At 46.0% G+C, this 18,479-nt stretch overlaps 1 protein-coding gene across 1 annotated transcript in view; it reads right to left on the reverse strand.

Moving 5' to 3' along the window:
- The window catches only part of SUSD1 (sushi domain containing 1), a 485,342-nt gene that overhangs the window by 343,245 nt on the left and 123,618 nt on the right, over positions 1 to 18,479 (reverse strand). Inside the window, exon 4 of the mRNA XM_077251054.1 lies at positions 5,719 to 5,871. Coding sequence (XP_077107169.1) covers positions 5,719 to 5,871 — 153 coding nt within the window. The remainder of the gene's footprint in view (positions 1 to 5,718; positions 5,872 to 18,479) is intronic.

The following is an 18,479-nucleotide window of genomic DNA, read 5'->3' on the forward strand; positions in this document are numbered from 1 at the left end:
AATAACAATTTTTACTTGCTGGGCAGGATCTCCAGCAGAATGAGATCTCAGCGAAAGAAACAATTTACAATTGTATTTAAAATTTAGAAAACAAGATCGATCTCCAGAAAAAAACTCCGGTATAGGAATTTTAGGTTCAGACCGAGGAGCATGTAACAAAAAATCTTGTATATTCTGAACTTTAGAGGCAAGATTATTCAAATTGGTAGCCAGACTCTGGGGATCCATATTTCAACAGATAAAGTCTGAGCCATTCAGGGGTTAAGAGGAGAGGAAAACAGGAGACTGCAATTAGAGCTGGAGTGCAACTTCAGAGGAAGGAAAAAAAAAAAAAAAAGGTTTCACACAGTTCCTTTTCTCTCCTGCTTCAGCCTATAGATTAAACATTTAGGCTGGCCATACTGTTATGGTTTCCAATGGCAAGGAAACATCAGAAGCATAAAATAAACGGACAAGCTCTCGGGTGATGGAAACTAGAGCTGACCGCGATGCTAAACCTACACACCACACTAGAAGTAGCCAGGGGGCATTCCTGCGTTGTCTCTAGATGCCGCGCGCCAGCCGGAGAACTAACTACCCCTGGTAGAAGAAAACACAGTCCTGGCTTGCCTCCAGAGAATGTCCCCACAGGAGATAGCAGCCCCCCACATATAATAACGGTGAGAGCAGATGAAAAGACACACGTAGTATGAAAGCAGATTTAGCACAGAGAGGCCCGCTAACTAAATAGCAGAAAGATACAACAGAGGACTTCGCGGTCAGCTGCAAAACCCTTAAAAACACCATCCTGAAATTACCTTAACTCATGTGACAACTCATGCCACTGGAGTGGTAATTTCAGCCCAACAAGAGCTTCCAGCTGCAGAGATTCACATAAGTGCAAACTGGACAAAACATACAAAAATAGACTTAAGGACTAAAGTGTCCAACTTAGCTGAGCAGGAAACTGGGAGCAGGAACATGCAACAGAATCACTCTGGATACATTGATGGCCAGCATTAGAATGACTGAGGAGCAAGGTTAAATAGGATACTCCCACATCCTGATAGGAACAGGTGAACTGAGAAGACAAAGCTTGCAGGACACCAGTACCACAAGAGACCACCGGGGGAGCCCACGAACCAAATCACAACAGGTAACTTCCCTATATATATTCTCGCTGGAGGAGGAGTTAGGTCACTCTGTGAGAGCAGAATGAGGAGAGAGAAGTGGAAAGCTGGGGCCGTGCAGACAGGTGGTTCTGCAGCTCCTGGAAGAGAAAGGAGAGATAGAGCAGTCTGTAGGAGACTGATAGGGGAGGAGAAGCAGAGGAGAGGAAAGAGCTGGAGGGGAGCTGCGACTGAGCTCCCTCCACGCTGAAGCACAAGAAACCAGTGGCCGGAAGACCGAGCTAATGGGCATAACTGTATGCCCCACAGCAGAAACCGGCGGCCAGGAGATTGCAAGTCGCCTGTCCACCATTAATACCCAAAGGCACAGCAGCACATAGAGCCCAGAGTCATAACCAGAGACATCTGTAAAAAGGCTCGAGTTGCCTGACATGCGGGTAGTGTCCTACCAAAAGGGACAGAGAGGAAGTGAGGACCTTGTGGGAAGCCTTAGGCAGCAGGGGACTACAACACAGGGCAGAAAGGAAGGCTTCCAACCCCACCTGGCTAAGGGGATCCCTGAATCGCTTCCAGGCTAGCTTGACCACACCACCACCTGTGATCCATATCCTGGACTGTGGCTGCTTCATACCAGTAAAAGGTAAAGAGACTGCAACCTTGTGTCCTCTAATTCTTTCTGGCACTACAAAATCTTTGACCACTACACCGGGAGCCCTGGGGATTAAGCTTCACCTGTGGGAAGTCACACCATCTCTGCTGCCATACCATCATCCCCAGAGGACCCCTTTAAGCAGTATATCATAGGTGGCGTCATGAAGACTACTACCATAGACTTTATATCCATATCTCAATCTCCTTTTATTGGACGCCCAGGGCCACGGACCAGATCACTGCCGCCGTGACACATCCCTTTAAGAACCGGGCTGGTTCCGAGTACCCCACAGCCCCATGGGGCTCTCCATACACATAAGCATCATGTACGTTACCACCCATCAATTGTATGCACACTAGGGGGAGATGCGCATGACAGCTTCTGTCACACTCTTACATAACAACGAGGTATGTTGATCCCATCTAATGCACATTCCTCCAAAAACTTCACTTTAGTTGTTTGTAAGCAGGCAGTGGTGCATCCCAGTGCTTAATAGATTCTGAGAGGTGTCTTAGCAGATGCTTGCCTTGTATAGTTAGGGGTGCAAGAAATCCGAGTAGATCATGTAGACTGTTCACCACTGGCAGAACCCCACACTTAGTAAACGTTTTTTCTGCGCAAGTAACCTGAAGGCCGAAGGAGTCCTTAAACAAGTTCCACCTTAAGCCCAGACTTCTCTGTACTGGTGGATTGTCTAAGCCTAGATTCAAGTCTCTGAATTATGCAGCATGATCATTAGGGTGAAAGTCCTTCATAAATGATAGCACTGTTGGAGGCAATTTTATGCACTCTCAGATGAGCTTTAGAAAGCATACATTGCGTCCGTTTAAGCAAATCTATGGTTTCTTCCGCTTTGAGCAGGGATTTGAGTCCATTGTCCACATACAAGTCCTTTTCAACAAACTGTTGGGCGTCCTTTCTTGCACTCTGATTTGCTATCTGACACAGTCCTATGTAGGCCGTATGTAGCGACTGCAGGAGAAGGACTGTTTCTGAAAACGTGCACCTTCATGCGGTATTCAACCACTTACTTGTTGGTGTCGTTGTCTTGGTGCCAAAGAAACCTGAGATAATTTCTGACATCTTGTTGCATGAAAAAGCAATGGAACATTTGTTCAATGTCAGCAGTAATAGCAACTGTCTCTTTTCTGAATCTCATGACACTCCCCCTAGGTTATTAATCAGCTTAGGATAATTGAGAAGAATGTTGTTCAGAGATACACCATGATGCTTGGCACTTGAATCGAACACCTCTCTGAATTCTTTAGGCTTTCTTGGATGGTATACACCAAAGGAAGAGAGATACGAGCAATCATGCAAGGGTGGAACTGGCACTGCATTATCACCATAAAGAGTACGTATGGTGTCAGGCTCCTGGATGAGGTCAGAGGTTCACTTCATAGAGTGAGTAGTGCGACCATTTTGGAGCACATAAGTTTTAAAGGAGTCAACTTCGGATGTCTTTTGACTCTTATCCAAACTTACATCACACACAATTACCCAGCCTAGATCAAGTCTTTGGGCATATGGAGCATCATCTGGGCCATTGCATTGTTGACGCACCTTGTGGACCTTCAGAATGTCCCTTCCGAGCAGGATTAGAATATCAGTGGAGCGCCCCCATGGGGCCGTGGGGTACTCGGTATGGGTCCTTCGGTTCACAGGGGGATGACACAGTGGCTGACCGGGCCTGTGGCCCTTGGACATCCGTGTAAAAGGGAAAGGTCTTTAAAGGGATAAAGTTTGTGTTCGTGACGCCACCTGTGGTATTCGGTCAGGGTGACCGACGCTGCTTTAAGGGGTCCGCTGGGGTGATGTTATGGCAGCTAGATGGTATACCTTCCCATAGATGAAGTGTATCCCGAGGGCTTCCCGGTGTGTAGATGGTGGTAGGTGAGAGGTGCAAAGAAGAACGAGGACACAAGGTTGCAGTCTCTTTACCTTTACTGAAGACTTCAGCATACACAGTCCAGGGCACCAGATCACAGGGCAGGCAGAGTCCGGCCAGTTTGGAGGCAAGTCCAGAGTCCTCTTGTCCAGGTGGAAATCAGTAGCCTTCCCTTGTGCTGCAGTGTTGTAGTTCCTTACTGCCTATGGCTTCACATAAGGTCCTCACAGATGTAATGTATTTCTCTCTGTCCCCCATATAGGATAGGACAAACCCGTATGACTGGTGGCTTGAGGCTGTTTATAGGGACTCTAGCATGCCCCGGCCTCCAAAGGTTGCCACCGTGCCTCCTGGGTGTAAGGAGGACAGGTAACTTGCAATTAGCTGTCCTGCCGGTCTCTGGAGCCTAGCATAAAGGTCCTTACTCCCTCGGTGTTCCGGCCACCAGGCTTCTGCGCCTCAGGAGGAGGCAGCCTGTGTAGGGCTGGTCCCCTTCTGGTATCCTCTCCTTTGCTACGACTTCCTTCACACTCGCTGTGATACAGTTCTCCTTGTGAATGTCTCTTTCTAGGAGCTGCAGCTCTGAGGGCATGCACAGCTCCGTGTCCTTTCTCCTTCGTTCACTGACAGGATCCCACCCCTGTCAGGGACCAACTAACTGAGCTGAGCTCAGCCAGCAACTAACTAACTTTCCCTACAGGCGACCAGTTTTACCTATGTGGGGAGTGACCTAATAAATAGGAGCAAGAGCTCCCCTGGTGGCCTGGACTGTGAAATGTGTTGCATGTTTGATACCTGGATGCAGTTATCCTTCTTTGCCTCCAAACGTAATATCACTCTCCCCAAGATGAGGAAAGCAACATTACTGTGACGACCAGGACCCTGGGGCGCCACATCAGCATTTGTGTTCAGAGGAGGAATTTTGTTAGTAAGGAATGGGGATGATGAAACCTGGCTTCTGGAGTGGGACTTTTTTTTCCCTGTTATCAGGTATCTGTTATCTGATCACATTCAATTAAGGTTGGCAATGGGATGTGCATATTTCCCTTGATTAAAGAAGCAATGTACCCAGAGGATCTCCTGCCAGAAGTCTCAATACGACCAGATCAAGTGTTCAGGATGTACGGAGCCGCTTGTCCCTTTTTATTGAAGATCTCAAAGAGCTTACTATTCTGCTACCGATGCACATATACGAGATGTCTCAGCAGGCTATGAGCACGGATCTCTGTACAAGCAATGGCAGATAGAGTTACTCGTTAACCTTTCCTCCCTTGCTTGATCAGCTGCATGTGGTAAATCTAGGAAGGACGAGGCATTGATGAACTTTAACCTTTTTATTCACAGTACCATGGTGAGGTAAGGTAAGATGTCAGGGAAGATAAAGGGATGAATATGAGATAGAATGTGGAGGATTGCGGTAAGAGGAGAATCCTCTGTTTAGTCCTCATGCACGTGATGCCAAGATGGCACTGACCAGAAAGATAGGATGTGAGGAAACAAGAAAGGAGGAGTTGCAGAGAGAGAGGCATTATGAGAAATCACAGCTATAATACATGAACAACAAGTTATAACAATGGTCAGTAGATGACAGCAAAGGACAAGAAACACTGTTAACCATCATATCTATATATGATAAATGAATTAATTAAGACATACTGTATAACATTAGGCAAATGTTCCTATATTGGCAGAAAGCCTTTGCAGATGATAAGCTGAACAGCACAACATGTCAGTCAATTCTTAGCCACATAAAAAACAGGATAACAAGGAAAAGAAAAAATCATCCAAAGTCCAGAAAAAAGAGAGTTTCCTGAAGTGATTTCTGCTTGTAAACCCGTAGCTTTTGAATTCCTAAGGAAATATCAGTGGTACCATACAGAAATACCACTCAAGCAATGAGAGCTATTGGTAAAATACATATTTACTAAAACAGACAGTTGAGGAGAACTTGCAAGTCATCTTTAAACATACTGAACAAAATTTTACTTTAATAAAAATAAAAATGTCTTTGTTATATAATATTCCATAATAACTTGCAGTAAGCTTTGAATGTTTGCATTTTTATTTACCTTTGCACAAAGATTTATCACCATTTGCTTGAAATGGTCCAGTACCGTTTTGTAAACTGAAGCCATCATTACAGTAGCATTCGTAACTTCCAGGAATATTTTTACATTTTCCATTAACACCACATATATCAGAATCTTCACACTCATCAACATCTACAAGACAACAATCAAGAAAAATAAAATATTTAATAAATATATTTTGAGTAATGTAACAGTTAATAGTGTGACATTGGTAGAATCATAGCAATTTCAGTATAATCATATCATGTGTTTGTTACTTTCATCAATATTTTCAGCAATGTTTTCTGGGTAACATTTTAATTGGGGACGCTAAGGTAGCTTGGTCCAACTAGGCTGCCTCATCATGCTGAAGGAGACAGTGAAGAGAGAGCCCTTAAAAGTAGGATGTTTTCAGCCTTTAAAAGCTGAAAACATCCTTAAGATCCGTAGACTTAAGGGGTGTGTGGGTCTATGCCGGGTGCTAGTTACTAATGGAAGCATGTTTGTCTCTCTGCAGATAGAAAGGAAAGACTTTGACCCCTTCAACCCGAAACCTGTTTTCACCTACCTGATGAGACAAATTTCTACGATTCTGACCATTGTCAGTTTATGAGGTCATAACTCTGGAACACTTTAATGGATCCCACTAATTTTGAACAACTTTTTTTTCATGATATATTGTACTTCATGATAGTGGTAAAATTTATTTGATATTATTCATGGTCGTTTGTGAAAAAATCGGAAATTTGATGAAAATTTGAAAATTTAGCAATTTTCATACTTTTAATTTTTATACCCCTAAATTAGAAAGTCATATCACATAAAATAGTTAATAAATAACATTTCCCACATGTCTACTTTACACCAGAACAATTTTTGAAGCATAATCTTTTTTTGTTAAGAAGCTATAAGGGTTAAAATTTGACCAGCAATTTCTCATTTCTCAACAACATTTACAAAACCATTTTTTAGGGACTACATTTGAAGAGACTTTGAGGGGCCTATGTGACAGAAAATACCCAAAAGTGACACCATTCTAAAAACTGCAACACAATTTTTTTTACTTTCACAAGCGTAACAGGAATAAAAAAAATTTGTTGTGCAATTTCTCCTGAGCATGCCGATACCCCATATGTGGGAGAAATGCACTGTTAAGGCAAACAGCAGGGCTCAGAAGGGAATGAGTGCCATTTGACTTTTTGAATGTGAAATTGCTCGAATAATTAGGTGTTGGGGAGCCCCTGATGTGCCTAAACAGTGAGAAAAAACACAAGTGACTCAATTTTAGAAACTAGACCCCTCAGGGAGCTTATCTAGATGTTTATTGAGTACTTTCAACGCCCAGGGTGCTTCACAGAAGTTTATAATGTTGAGCCGTGAAAATAAAAAAAATCAAATTTTTCCCACAAAAATGTTTTTAACCCCCAATTTTTCATTTCATAAGGGTCAAAAGGAGAAACCATACAATTTGTTGTGCAATTTCTCCTGAGTATGTCGATACCCAAAATGTAGAGGTAAACTACTGTATGGATGCACAACAGGGTTTGGAAGGGAAAAAGCGCCATTTGACTTTTTGAATGCAAAATTTGGTGGAATAGTTAGCAGATGCCATGTCACGTTTGGAGAACCCCTGATGTACCTAAACAGTAGAAACTCCCACAAGTGATACCATTTTGGAAACTAGACCCCTCAGGGAACTTATCTAGATCTGTTATGAGCATCTTGAAAACCCAGGTGCTTCACAGAAGTTTATAACTTTGAGCCGTGAAAATAAAAAAAATCACATTTTTCCCACAAAAACGTTTTTAGCCCCAAATTTTTCATTTCATAAGGGTCAGAAGGAGAAACCATACAATTTTGTGTGCAATTTCTCCTGAGTATGTCGATACCCAAAATGTAGAGGAAAAGTACTGTATGGATGTACGGCAGGGTTTGGAAGTGAAGGGTTGGGCTAAAGTTAGGGTTAGGGATAGGGTTATGGTTAGGGATAGGGTTATGGTTAGGGTAGTGGTTAGGGTTGGAAATTGGGTTAAGGGTGTGTTGGGGTTAGGTTTGTGGTTAGGGTTAGGGTTGGGATTAGGGTTAGGGTTGTGGTTAGAGTTATGGTTAGGGTTGGGATTAGGGGTGTTGGATTTGGATTGGAGTTAGAATTGAGGGGTTTCCACTGTTTAGGTACATCAGGGGGTCTCCAAACGCAACATGGCGCCACCATTGATTCCAGACAATTTTGCGTTAAAAAAGTCAAACGGTGCTCCCTCGCTTCTGAGCCCTGCCATGCACCCAAACAGTGGGTAAACTTCTTGAATGTGGTTTTGCTTACCTTGAGGGGTGCAGTTTTTTTTAGAATGGCGTAACTTTTTGGTATTTTATGTTATATTGACCCCTCAAACTCACTTCAAATATGAGGTGGTCCCTAAAAAAGATAGTCTTGTAAATTTTGTTGGAAAAATAAGAAATCGCTAGTCAACTTTTAAAGCTTATAACTTCCTAACAAAAAAAATGTTTCCAAAATTGTGCTGATGTAAAGTAGACTTGTGGGAAATGTTATTTATTAAGTATTTTGTGTGACATGTCTCTCTGATTTAACGGCATACAAATTCAAAGTTTGAAAATTGCAAAATTTTCAACATTTTTGCCATATTTCTATTTTTTTCATAAATAAACGCAAGTCAAATCAAATAAATTTTACAAGTAGCATGAAGTACAATATGTCATGAAAAAATAATCTCAGAATCAGCAGGATCCGTTAATGCATTCCAGAGTTATAACCACATAAAGTGACAGTGGTCCGAATTGTAAAAATTGGCTTGGTCATTAAGTGCAAAATTGTCTCTGTAACTAAGGGGTTAAACTACAGAAAGCATTTATAAAAGTTTTAAAAGAACAGGTATTCAAAGATATGTAATATCACAAAGCAGAAAGCTTAATAACGCCAAAGCTCTGTGTATAGGGCAGGTGTGCGTCTATCAAACACACTTTTTTTTCCGCTGGTGAATGTGGCTGATAGGAATATATCTGTAATAGCTTAAACGCATACAGGAAAACGTAAAGCTCTTCATAAAAAGCACTTAGGTGATTAAATCTTTTCTTAAAATCACATTTAGTTTCTTCAAAATTGCCATTGAATCGCACAATACCTATACAAGGCTCTTTACTGATCAAGAATACACTTTGTACCAGCAAAGAATCTCAATGAATAAGTCAGCCCTAATGACATCCATTTGGAAAAATACGATCTTAAATTGAAAGTGCAGCTGTGAATTTTGTCTATAATGGTTACATAATATAATCATATACAAAATACATGAAGCTGAGCAAAGCATATGGAATTAAAGTGAATGGAATTTAAATATTCTTGGCCAAGTATGATGCTTATTATTTATACAGTATTGCTCTTCTTCGGGTTACACTTCAGGTTGGAGCTAAAAACCACATGTAGCAAAATATGGTCTTCTGATTGCTACATCTACAGTATTTAAGGAAATTACCCTTTTTGGAAATGTGAAAAAAGGAATGCACTACAGCTGCACTACTTTTAGCCAGGGCAGACTGGACCGTTCTTCTGTTAGATGTTTAAGGCTGGAAAGGCAGCTCCAAAGAGTTCTATGGTCATCTTGTGAGGAGATGAAGGAGTGAAGTGACACACACAATAAAGTCTACGAGCAAACATCGCCACATGCTGACCAAAGGAATAGAGAAAGAATAGAGAGTGACAATGGTAGGAACTGAAGAACGGAACACACGTTCCCTGATGGAAAAGACTAAAGAAGACACTGGGCAAAGTGACAGCTGTGGTGTAGTTAATAATTATAAAAACTAGGGAAAGAAAATAAGGGGAGGAGTCAGGGCATGGACCTGTAGCAGTATGGACGTGCGGTACAGCGGAGTTGGCTTCTAGTCACCATTGCAACTGAAGGACCGAGTAACCAGATGCGGGTGAAGGACTGAGAAAACAGATTCAGGTGACCAGAGCTAGAGATAAAGGAGGGGGCAGGAATAGGCGGAGCTGTATGTAGGCCCCCCATGACTGTGCTTGGGCATGGGCTCTTTTTAAATAAAATTGAGTAAATTTTATTGGTTGTTAGGTGCTGTGGGAGGGGTTTGTGAGTGGGGGTGGTGAGGGGGGGCTATATAGGCAGAAAGTGCGGGAAAACGGGGCACACTGGCAGTTAGGAAGTTCTGTAAGTGACAGAACAGCACACCCCTCCATATCTGCCTTACCTCAGGAACATGGAATCGGTGGATGCGTTGGTGAGTCGTCTCCGGGAGGCAGCCAGGTCCAGGAGAGGCGGATGGCTGGAGGAGCAGCTGACGGCGCTGCTCGGTACAGCCGGAGCTCAGGAGGCAAGCAGCAGGAGAGGCTGGCGCACGAGGCCCCTGCAACGACTCTCACCAGAGGTGAGCACGGCGGAGGCTGGGTGCAGCGGTGTGGAGTCCCCCCGCTGCGTCCCCTCCGGCAGGAATCCCCCATGCCGGCTGGCTGGCGCTTGCAGCAGGAGTGGAGCGCAATGAGGAGGAGCGGCGCCGGATGTTACTGCTGCAGCTGCGCGGTCCCCGGCACAGAGGACCAGAAGATCAGCAGTGGCAGGACCGGAGCCCCGGGGGAACACCATGGTGGCCAGAGCAAGTGGCAGCGTTTCTACGGCAGCAGGCTCCAGTGGTATGGATGATCGTTCCAGCAGCAGTGGACAGGGTACGGCAGGAGCAGGAATGTCCAGAGGGCGCACAGGACGTCGGCCGGCGGGGGAAGCTGTGTTGCAGGCGGCGTCTGAGCAGAGGACAACGACAGACGGGCACAGGACAGGAAGAGCAGCGGGCAGTGATGTACCCCTGCCTGGCAGGAGGAGTGGTCGGGTGCCAGAGGGGGAGCTGAGGCCTTCAGGACAAGTACGGTCCAGGTCTGGGAGAAGGTCGGTCGAGCGAGGAGCAGCTGACGCTCCGGTCCCCCCTGGTGACGTGGAGGCCAGGGGCGCGGGCCGGGAGCAGCACGGTGCTGAAGAATCTCTTTCTGACGGCGATCAGGATGTTGGTGATGACCGGCAGGATGCAGGACGAATGGCTGGCAGGGACACAGCACCTGTGCAGCTCGGTGAGTATCACTCTTTGTCTGGTTTGTCGCCCAGAGGGGCTTTTGATGGGGAGGTTAGAGTTGATCAGGCATCGGGGAGGCGGGCGCCTGCTATTGGGGGGAGCAGTGGTTTGTCGGAGCCCATGCTGCGGGATGTATTGGCGAGTGTTTCGCAACTTTTGAGCAGCTTGCAGAGCGGGGCGGGAAGAGAGGCGGCGGTATCACCAGCCAGGGCATGGACCCCTGGGTCTGGGGTGGTGGAGCCGTCCGTAATTGATACGGGGTGTTTGTTAATGGGCGAGCAGTCGCCATTGGTGTCTGGTGTGTCAGTGTCCGTGCAAACGGAAAAGAATAAAGGAGACTCGGTGAAGTTGGATGATAGAGCTAAAGGCGAGGTTTACGTCTGTTTTGAAGGGCCGTTGGGGGCTCATTTGAAGAAAGAGGTTAAGGAAAAGATCTGGCGCGATAATTATGTGGAGATATTTTCATTACTCCCGCTAGAGAAATTTAATCTTGATAAAGGAAAAAAGGATGATAGTAAGAAAGAGGAAGAGGAGAAGAGGAGGTGGCGACTTATACCGCAGACGTTTGTTAACTGGTTACAAGCGTTCGCTATACTAGCGAGTGTAATAGGTGAGAAGGCTCCTGAGAATTGTTCCGGTTTATTTTGTTATCTGGATGCGATTGGGGAGGCGCAACGTACATATGGTGGACAGGCGTGGTTGCGCTATGATGAACAGTTCAGGCAGAGGAAGGCAGTTCGGCCTGAGATACGTTGGGATCAGAAGGACATAGGGCTCTGGTTAAAAGTGATGGCTCCAAGTAGGTACGGGCAGTCCTTTCATGGGAGCGGAAGCAATGCCGGCCAGCAGGCGGGACACAGCAGCAGTGGTCAGGGAGGACAGGGAGCTAAGGAAAAGACGGGAACTTGCTGGCAATTTAATGAGGGCCAGTGTAAATTCGGTAACACCTGCAAGTTTAAACATGTGTGTTCCCATTGCAACGGAGGTTCGCACGGGGCTTCCAAATGCTTTAAGAAAGCAAGAGGCAAGCCGGCAGTGGGTACCGGTCAAGGGGGTGACTCCGGTGAGGTTGGAAAAGATGGCCCCCTTTCTAAGTAGGTATACAGATCGGGAAAAGGCTAGTGTTATTACACAGGGTTTTGCGGACGGTTTTCGTATTCCTCCCCCGGAACATGTTGTTCCATTTTTGCTTAAAAATTTGAGGTCGGCTATGGTTCATGCAGGTGTGGTGAGTGACAAGTTGAATAAGGAGGTGGAGTTAGGGCGAATTGCTGGGCTGTTTCCTTGTTTACCGATTGACGGGATGATCATTTCTCCGTTGGGGGTGGTTCCCAAAATAGAGCCGAATAAATTTCGCCTAATTCATCATTTGTCATACCCGAAGGGGTTGTCTGTGAATGATGGCATTTCTCAGGAGTTGTGTTCGGTTGTTTATACGTCATTTGATATGGCAGTTCACTGGGTGCGTTTGTATGGGCCGGGAGCTATGTTGGCAAAGACGGACGTGGAGTCTGCTTTTCGTTTGCTTCCTATTCATCCGGACAGTATACCGATGTTGGGTATGTTTTGGAATGATAGTTATTACGCGGACAGATGTCTCCCGATGGGTTGTGCCATTTCGTGTTCCTTGTTCGAGACGTTTAGTACCTTTCTGGAATGGGTTGTTAGAGAGGTGGCTGGTGTCTCATCTGTCATTCATTATTTGGATGACTTTTTGTTCATAGGTCCTCCGGATTCGAATGTGTGTAGGAATTTACTGGCTGCTATGGAGTGGGTGGCGGATCATTTTGGCGTTCCCCTTGCTAAGGAAAAAACCGAGGGCCCTTGTACGGTTTTGTGTTTTCTTGGGATCTTGATAGACTCAGAAAACATGGAATGCCGGTTGCCTGATGATAAATTGTTGGCTCTGAAGCAGGAGATGGGTCGCGTGGTTAGGCTCAAGAAGGTCACATTGAAAGAGTTGCAGTCTTTGCTTGGTCGGCTGAACTTTGCTTGCAGGATCCTGCCCATGGGACATATATATTGTCGGAGGTTGTCCAGGGCGACGGCGGGGGTGCGTGCTCCGCATCACTTTATTTGACTTGGTCAGGAGCATAAGGACGACTTGTTGGTATGGCATAATTATTTGGTGCACTATAACGGTCGCTCTTTGATGCAGCAGCAGGTGGTTAACAATTTTGACAGCAAAATTTACACGGATGCAGCAGGCAGTGTAGGTTACGGGGCCTATTGCGCTGGTCATTGGAGTGTTGGAGCGTGGCTGGATTCCTGGCACGCGAGCGGTTTCACAAAGAATCTTGCTTTGTTGGAGTTGTTTCCCATTGTGGTGGCAGTGTTCATTTGGGGGGACGCGTTTGCGAACCGCAGGATTAGATTTCATTGTGACAACATGAGTGTGGTGGCGGTGATCAATTTGCTATCGGCATCGTCTCCGCCAGTGATAAAGTTGGTAAGAGAGCTGGTCTCAAGGTGTTTGAGGATCAATACTTGGATTTTGGCGGTGCATGTTCTGGGCGTCCAAAATTCGTTAGCAGATGCATTATCTCGTTTACAGTGGGAGCGTTTCCGGGAGCTGGCACCAGAAGCGGACGCAACAGGAGCGGTATGCCCTTCGCACTTGTGGCGGATTCCTATGGAGGAGCGGGACGGTTGATTCGGGCTTCGGTTACGAATCAGACTTGGGCGGCATATGAAGCTTCCTGGCAGGTTTGGCGTAGTTCGGTGTTGGACAGGTGGAACTTGGAGTCCAAAGAGGACAAGTTGTTAGCTGTTTTGTTTTTGGTCGGTAGGGCAGCTGAGGCAGGTTGGTCGGTTTTCAAAGTTAATAAGTTTGTGACTGGGTTAGCATTTGGTTTTAAGTTGGAGGGCTCGGTAGACATGACAAAGAATTTTTTAGTGCGGCAGGCATTAAAAGGTTATCGTAGGGATATTAGAAGGGTTGATGGGCGCAGGCCTATATCGTTTCAGGTTCTTGAACGTTTGGGTGTTGTTTTGGTTGATTTGTGTTGCTCTCATTTCGAAGCGGTGTTGCTTCGGTTGGCTTTTTCCCTGGCCATTTTTGGGGCATTACGAGTTGGGGAGTTGGTGTCACGCAGCAGGGTTACTGCGGGTGGTTTATTGGCTCAGGATGTGGATTTTTGGACGGGGGGCATTGTGTTTTGGATCCGGCGTTCCAAGACAGATCAAATGGAGGTCGGTAAAAGGGTTGTTTTAGGTAAGGTTATGGGGTCAGTTATGTGCCCTGAACAATGCTTACGGGAGTATTGGAGTTTATGGGCTGGTCGTGTTGGCCCACTGTTGTGCCACCAGGATGGGGTGTTCTTGTCCCGCTTCCAATTCATTGCAGTTATGCATAGATGCTTGAGGGCCTTGGGCTTTTCGCGGGACTAATTTGGATCGCATTCCTTCAGGATTGGGGCAGCGTCGGAGCCGGATAGCCTAGGCTTGGGGCCTGAGGTCATAATGCGTATTGGACGCTGGAGTTCAAGCTGTTATTTGTCTTATATTCGGCATTAAAGGTTTGTTTTTTGTAACTGGCTTTATTTTAACGGTTACTGTTATTGTATATTGCAGGTCTGGATCCTTATCTTGTCTGGATTTTCGGACATTCATTTGTTTATTGAGGGGCGCTTCGGGCGGACGCCAGGCCTGACGGTAGGCAATTGGGTTTCAGCCGTACGGATGCTTTAGTTCGGTGGCTCGGTTTTCGGGGTATGTTGTGGAACAGGGCTATGCATTATTTTTCTCGTGCTGCCTGCTTGGATAGAGCACCGGATATTGTGGTGTTTCATTTGGGTGGGAATGATTTAGGCACCAAACCGGTGAAGGATTTGATAAGGGATATTCGTTCTGATTTTCTCCGGTTGTGGGTGTCCTTCCCTGGGGTATTAACGGTATGGTCAGATATTGTCCCCCGTAAAAAATGGAGGGGTGCGCGGTCCGTAAAGGGGATCAACAGGGCTTGTGTGAAGTTAAATAGAGCTATTAGCAAGTTTGTATCCAGAAATGGAGGTATTTGTGTGCGGCATTTCGATTTAGAGTCAGGTGTTGGTGAATTTTGGAAGGACGACGGGGTGCACCTGAACGAGATTGGCATTGATTTATGGGCCTTGTCCATTCAGGAAGGAATTGAAAAAGCGTTGGTGGCTTTGGGGCACTCACAGGCCTGAGGTGTTCAGGGCTGCGAGTTTGTGGCGGGGGGTTGGGGTTCTTGGAGTTTATGCGGATTCAGCGGCGAAGGAATTTGAGGGAAATTCCGGACAGTCAAACGGGTTTTGGTGTTCTGGCATTTTGGTTACAGGCTCTGGACGGGGTGTTTACCCTGGGAGCTGGTGGTGGTTAATTTTTTCCCAAAAACGGGAATTATGGTGCCCTCGAGCTGGTGGTACGGCTGGGGGTAAAATTGAGGTGTTTTATGTTTTTTGGTTTTGCCAAAATAATTTAAGCCAGAATTTTTCCCGGTGGGCTCCAAGAACCCTCCCCTCTAATTTGCATAAATTATGCTAATGTTGAATACAATGTTTTTTGTTTGTTTGTTAATAAACTGGCCGCTGTGGCCATAATTATCCAAAAGAATTTTGGTGTCATGTTTTTATTTGTTTTGTGATTGGGTTTATGACAATTGGTGGGTGGTGGTTGTATAATAATGGGAGCCATATTGGCCATACACGGTCAGAGGCCAGAACTAAGAAATGCAAGCCGAATGAGCAGGGCCAGGGCCGAGAAAGACGATCAGTAAGCAGAGAGTGACTTCCTTGTGAGCCATTACTTCCAGCGCAGATGTACAGTACAGATTGTGGGCCGGGGCTGTGCTTCAGGGATCAAAGACGGTCTGTGTGATGAGCATACCATATACCAAATAACTTACCAATTTGGGACTTGCGACCTACCAGGTAGTATCATTGACTCCCGTTAGGGCCTGTGTGACATTTCAGCCGCTTAAGGAAAAGACTACGGTGACAGGCCCAGTAGTGAGCGTGACACCCATTAGGTTGGAGCATTAGGAGTAGGTTTTACCTATAACAGTCTTTGAATTGTAAATATGGAGGACAGTGTAATAAAGATATATATATATATATATATATATATATATATATATATATATATATATACACTGCTCAAAAAAACATTAAAATCCCACATCCTAGATATCACTGAATGAAATATTCCAGTTGCAAATCTTTATTCATTACATAGTGGAATGCGTTGAGAACAATAAAAATGATTAATCTAAATCACAACTAATATCCCATGGAGGTCTGGAGTTGGAATGATGCTCAAAATCAAAGTGGAAAATCAAATTGCAGGCTGATTTAACTTCAGTGGAATTGCCTCAAGACAAGGAAATGATTCTCAGTAGTGTGTGTGACCTTCACGTGCCTGTATGACCACCCTACAATGCCTGGGCATTGTACTGATGAGGCAGTGGATGTTATCCTGAGAGATCTCCTCCCAGACCTAAATTAAGGCATCAGTCAACTCCTGGACAGTCTGTGGTGCAATGTGGCCTTGGTGGATGCAACCAGACATGATGTCCCAGATGTGCTCGATTGGATTCAGTGATGGGGAACGGGCAGGCCAGTCCATAGCATCAATGCCTTCATCATGCAGGAACTTCTGACACACTTCAGCCACATGATCAATGTCATGCATCAGATGGAACCCAGGGCCCACTGCACCTGTATATGGTCTCACAATGGGTCTGAGGATCTCATCCTGGTACCTACTGGCAGTCAGGGTACCTCAGACTAGCACACGGAGTGCTGTGCAGCACTCCAAAGAAAGGTCTCCCCACACCATTCCTGACTCACTACCAAACTGGTCACACTGGACTATGTTGCAGGTAGCAGAACATTCTCCACGGCTTCTCCAGACTTTGTCACATCTGTCATATGTGCTCAGTGTGAACCTGCTCTCACTACAGGGCGCCAGTGTCGAATCTGGGCAGGGCGCCAGTGTCAAATCTGCCAATCTTGGTGTTCTCTGGCAAATGGCTATCACCCTGCATGGTGTTGGGCTGTAAGCACAATACCCACTTGTGGACGTCAGGCCCTCATAACAGCCTGATGGAGTCTGTTTCTGACAGTTTGAGCAGATATATAGGTGTTAGTGGCCTGCTGGAGGTCATTTTGCAGGGCTCTGGCACTGCTCCTCCTGTTCCTCCTTGCACAAAGGAGGAGGTAGCAGTACTGCTGCTGGGTTGTTGCCTTTCTACGCCCCCCTCCATGTCTCCTGATGTACTGGCCTGTCTCCTGGTATCTGCTCCATGTTCTGGACACTTTGGTGACAGATACAGCTACCCTTCTTGCCACAGCTCGCATTGATGTGCCATGCTGGATGAGCTGCACTGCCTGAGCAACTTCTGTGGGTTGTAGACAATGCCTCATGTTACTGTACAGGACCTCTAGGGGTGAGAGCAATGACAAGATGCAAAAGTGACTAAAACAGACAAAAAAGGATGAGAACGGAGTAATGGTTTGTGGTCATCCCATGTAAAACCACTCCTTTATAGGGGTTGTCTTGCTAATTGCCTATCATTTCTAAGTTTGTCTGTTACACTTGCACAACTTCAGGGGAAATTGATTCACAATCAGTGTTGCTTCATAACTCGATGGGTTGATTTCACAGAAGTATGATTGAATTGTAGCTACATTGTGATGTTTAAGTGCTCCCTCTATTTTTTTAAGCAGTGTGTGTGTACATATATATATATATATAGTGGTATAGCGACCCCTGTGGCAGCTAGGGGGCGCTCTGTGTGCTCCTTGAGATATGCATTGAGGCATATATATGGTGTGCAAGGACCTGTGGTGATGTCACGCTCACCTGAATAGCCATGTGACAGGTACCTGGGTGTGGTTACACCTATGTAAAGGAAGTGTGTGGAGCACATGATGGGAATGTGAGTGTTAGTGGGTAAGTGTCCGTCAGGGTGGACACACTTACGTGTGTCCTGGCAGGACACTGCAAAGTGGCCTGTGTGCTGGAGGGTCCCAGGTGGGGACAGACGTCCTGGAAGCACACAGTGACCATTCCAGGCTGGAGAGCCTGCGTGCTGGACTTAGCATGGACGGTTGGTGTTGGAGGCTCCAGCGAGTGGAGTTGTCCTGGAAGCACCTGGAGACCGTAGACCTGGGAGGTCTGTGTTGAGGACCTGGGACTGACCTGAAGTCAGTGTGAGTGAGAAACGTCTGATGGATACCTCTGTGGAGAAGAGGGATCCAGGAAACCTGTGTGGCACCAACAGGTAACGGGAAGGAACCGTGTGACACTGACCGGGGTCAGAGTGAGAGACGTTGTGTATGGGCACCTCGGAGGCCAAGGGGTGTCCAGGAACCCGTAAAGGTTGCCAATGGGTAACGGTCTGAAAACCGTGTATAATGCTGACCGGGGTAAGAGACGAACTGTGGTAAAGATGAATATATGCAGACTGTGTTCAAACTGTTACCAAGTTCCTGTGGATGTGGTTTACATTATGTGAAATAAACCGAAAAGACTGTTTTTGATAGAAAACCGTGCCCGAGTGCTTTGATTCTGCTGCCAAGCGAGTGTTCCCCAAGACGCGTAGTAGGCGCTATGCTACAATTGGTGGAGAATGCGGGCAAAACAGTTCCCTAAGAAGCACATGGGCGGTGCTGGCTAAGCCAGAGGAGTCGAACGGTCTGACAACC

This window comes from Ranitomeya variabilis, chromosome 1, assembly GCF_051348905.1.
Source record: "Ranitomeya variabilis isolate aRanVar5 chromosome 1, aRanVar5.hap1, whole genome shotgun sequence".
In the NCBI taxonomy this organism is placed as follows: Eukaryota; Metazoa; Chordata; class Amphibia; order Anura; family Dendrobatidae; genus Ranitomeya; species Ranitomeya variabilis.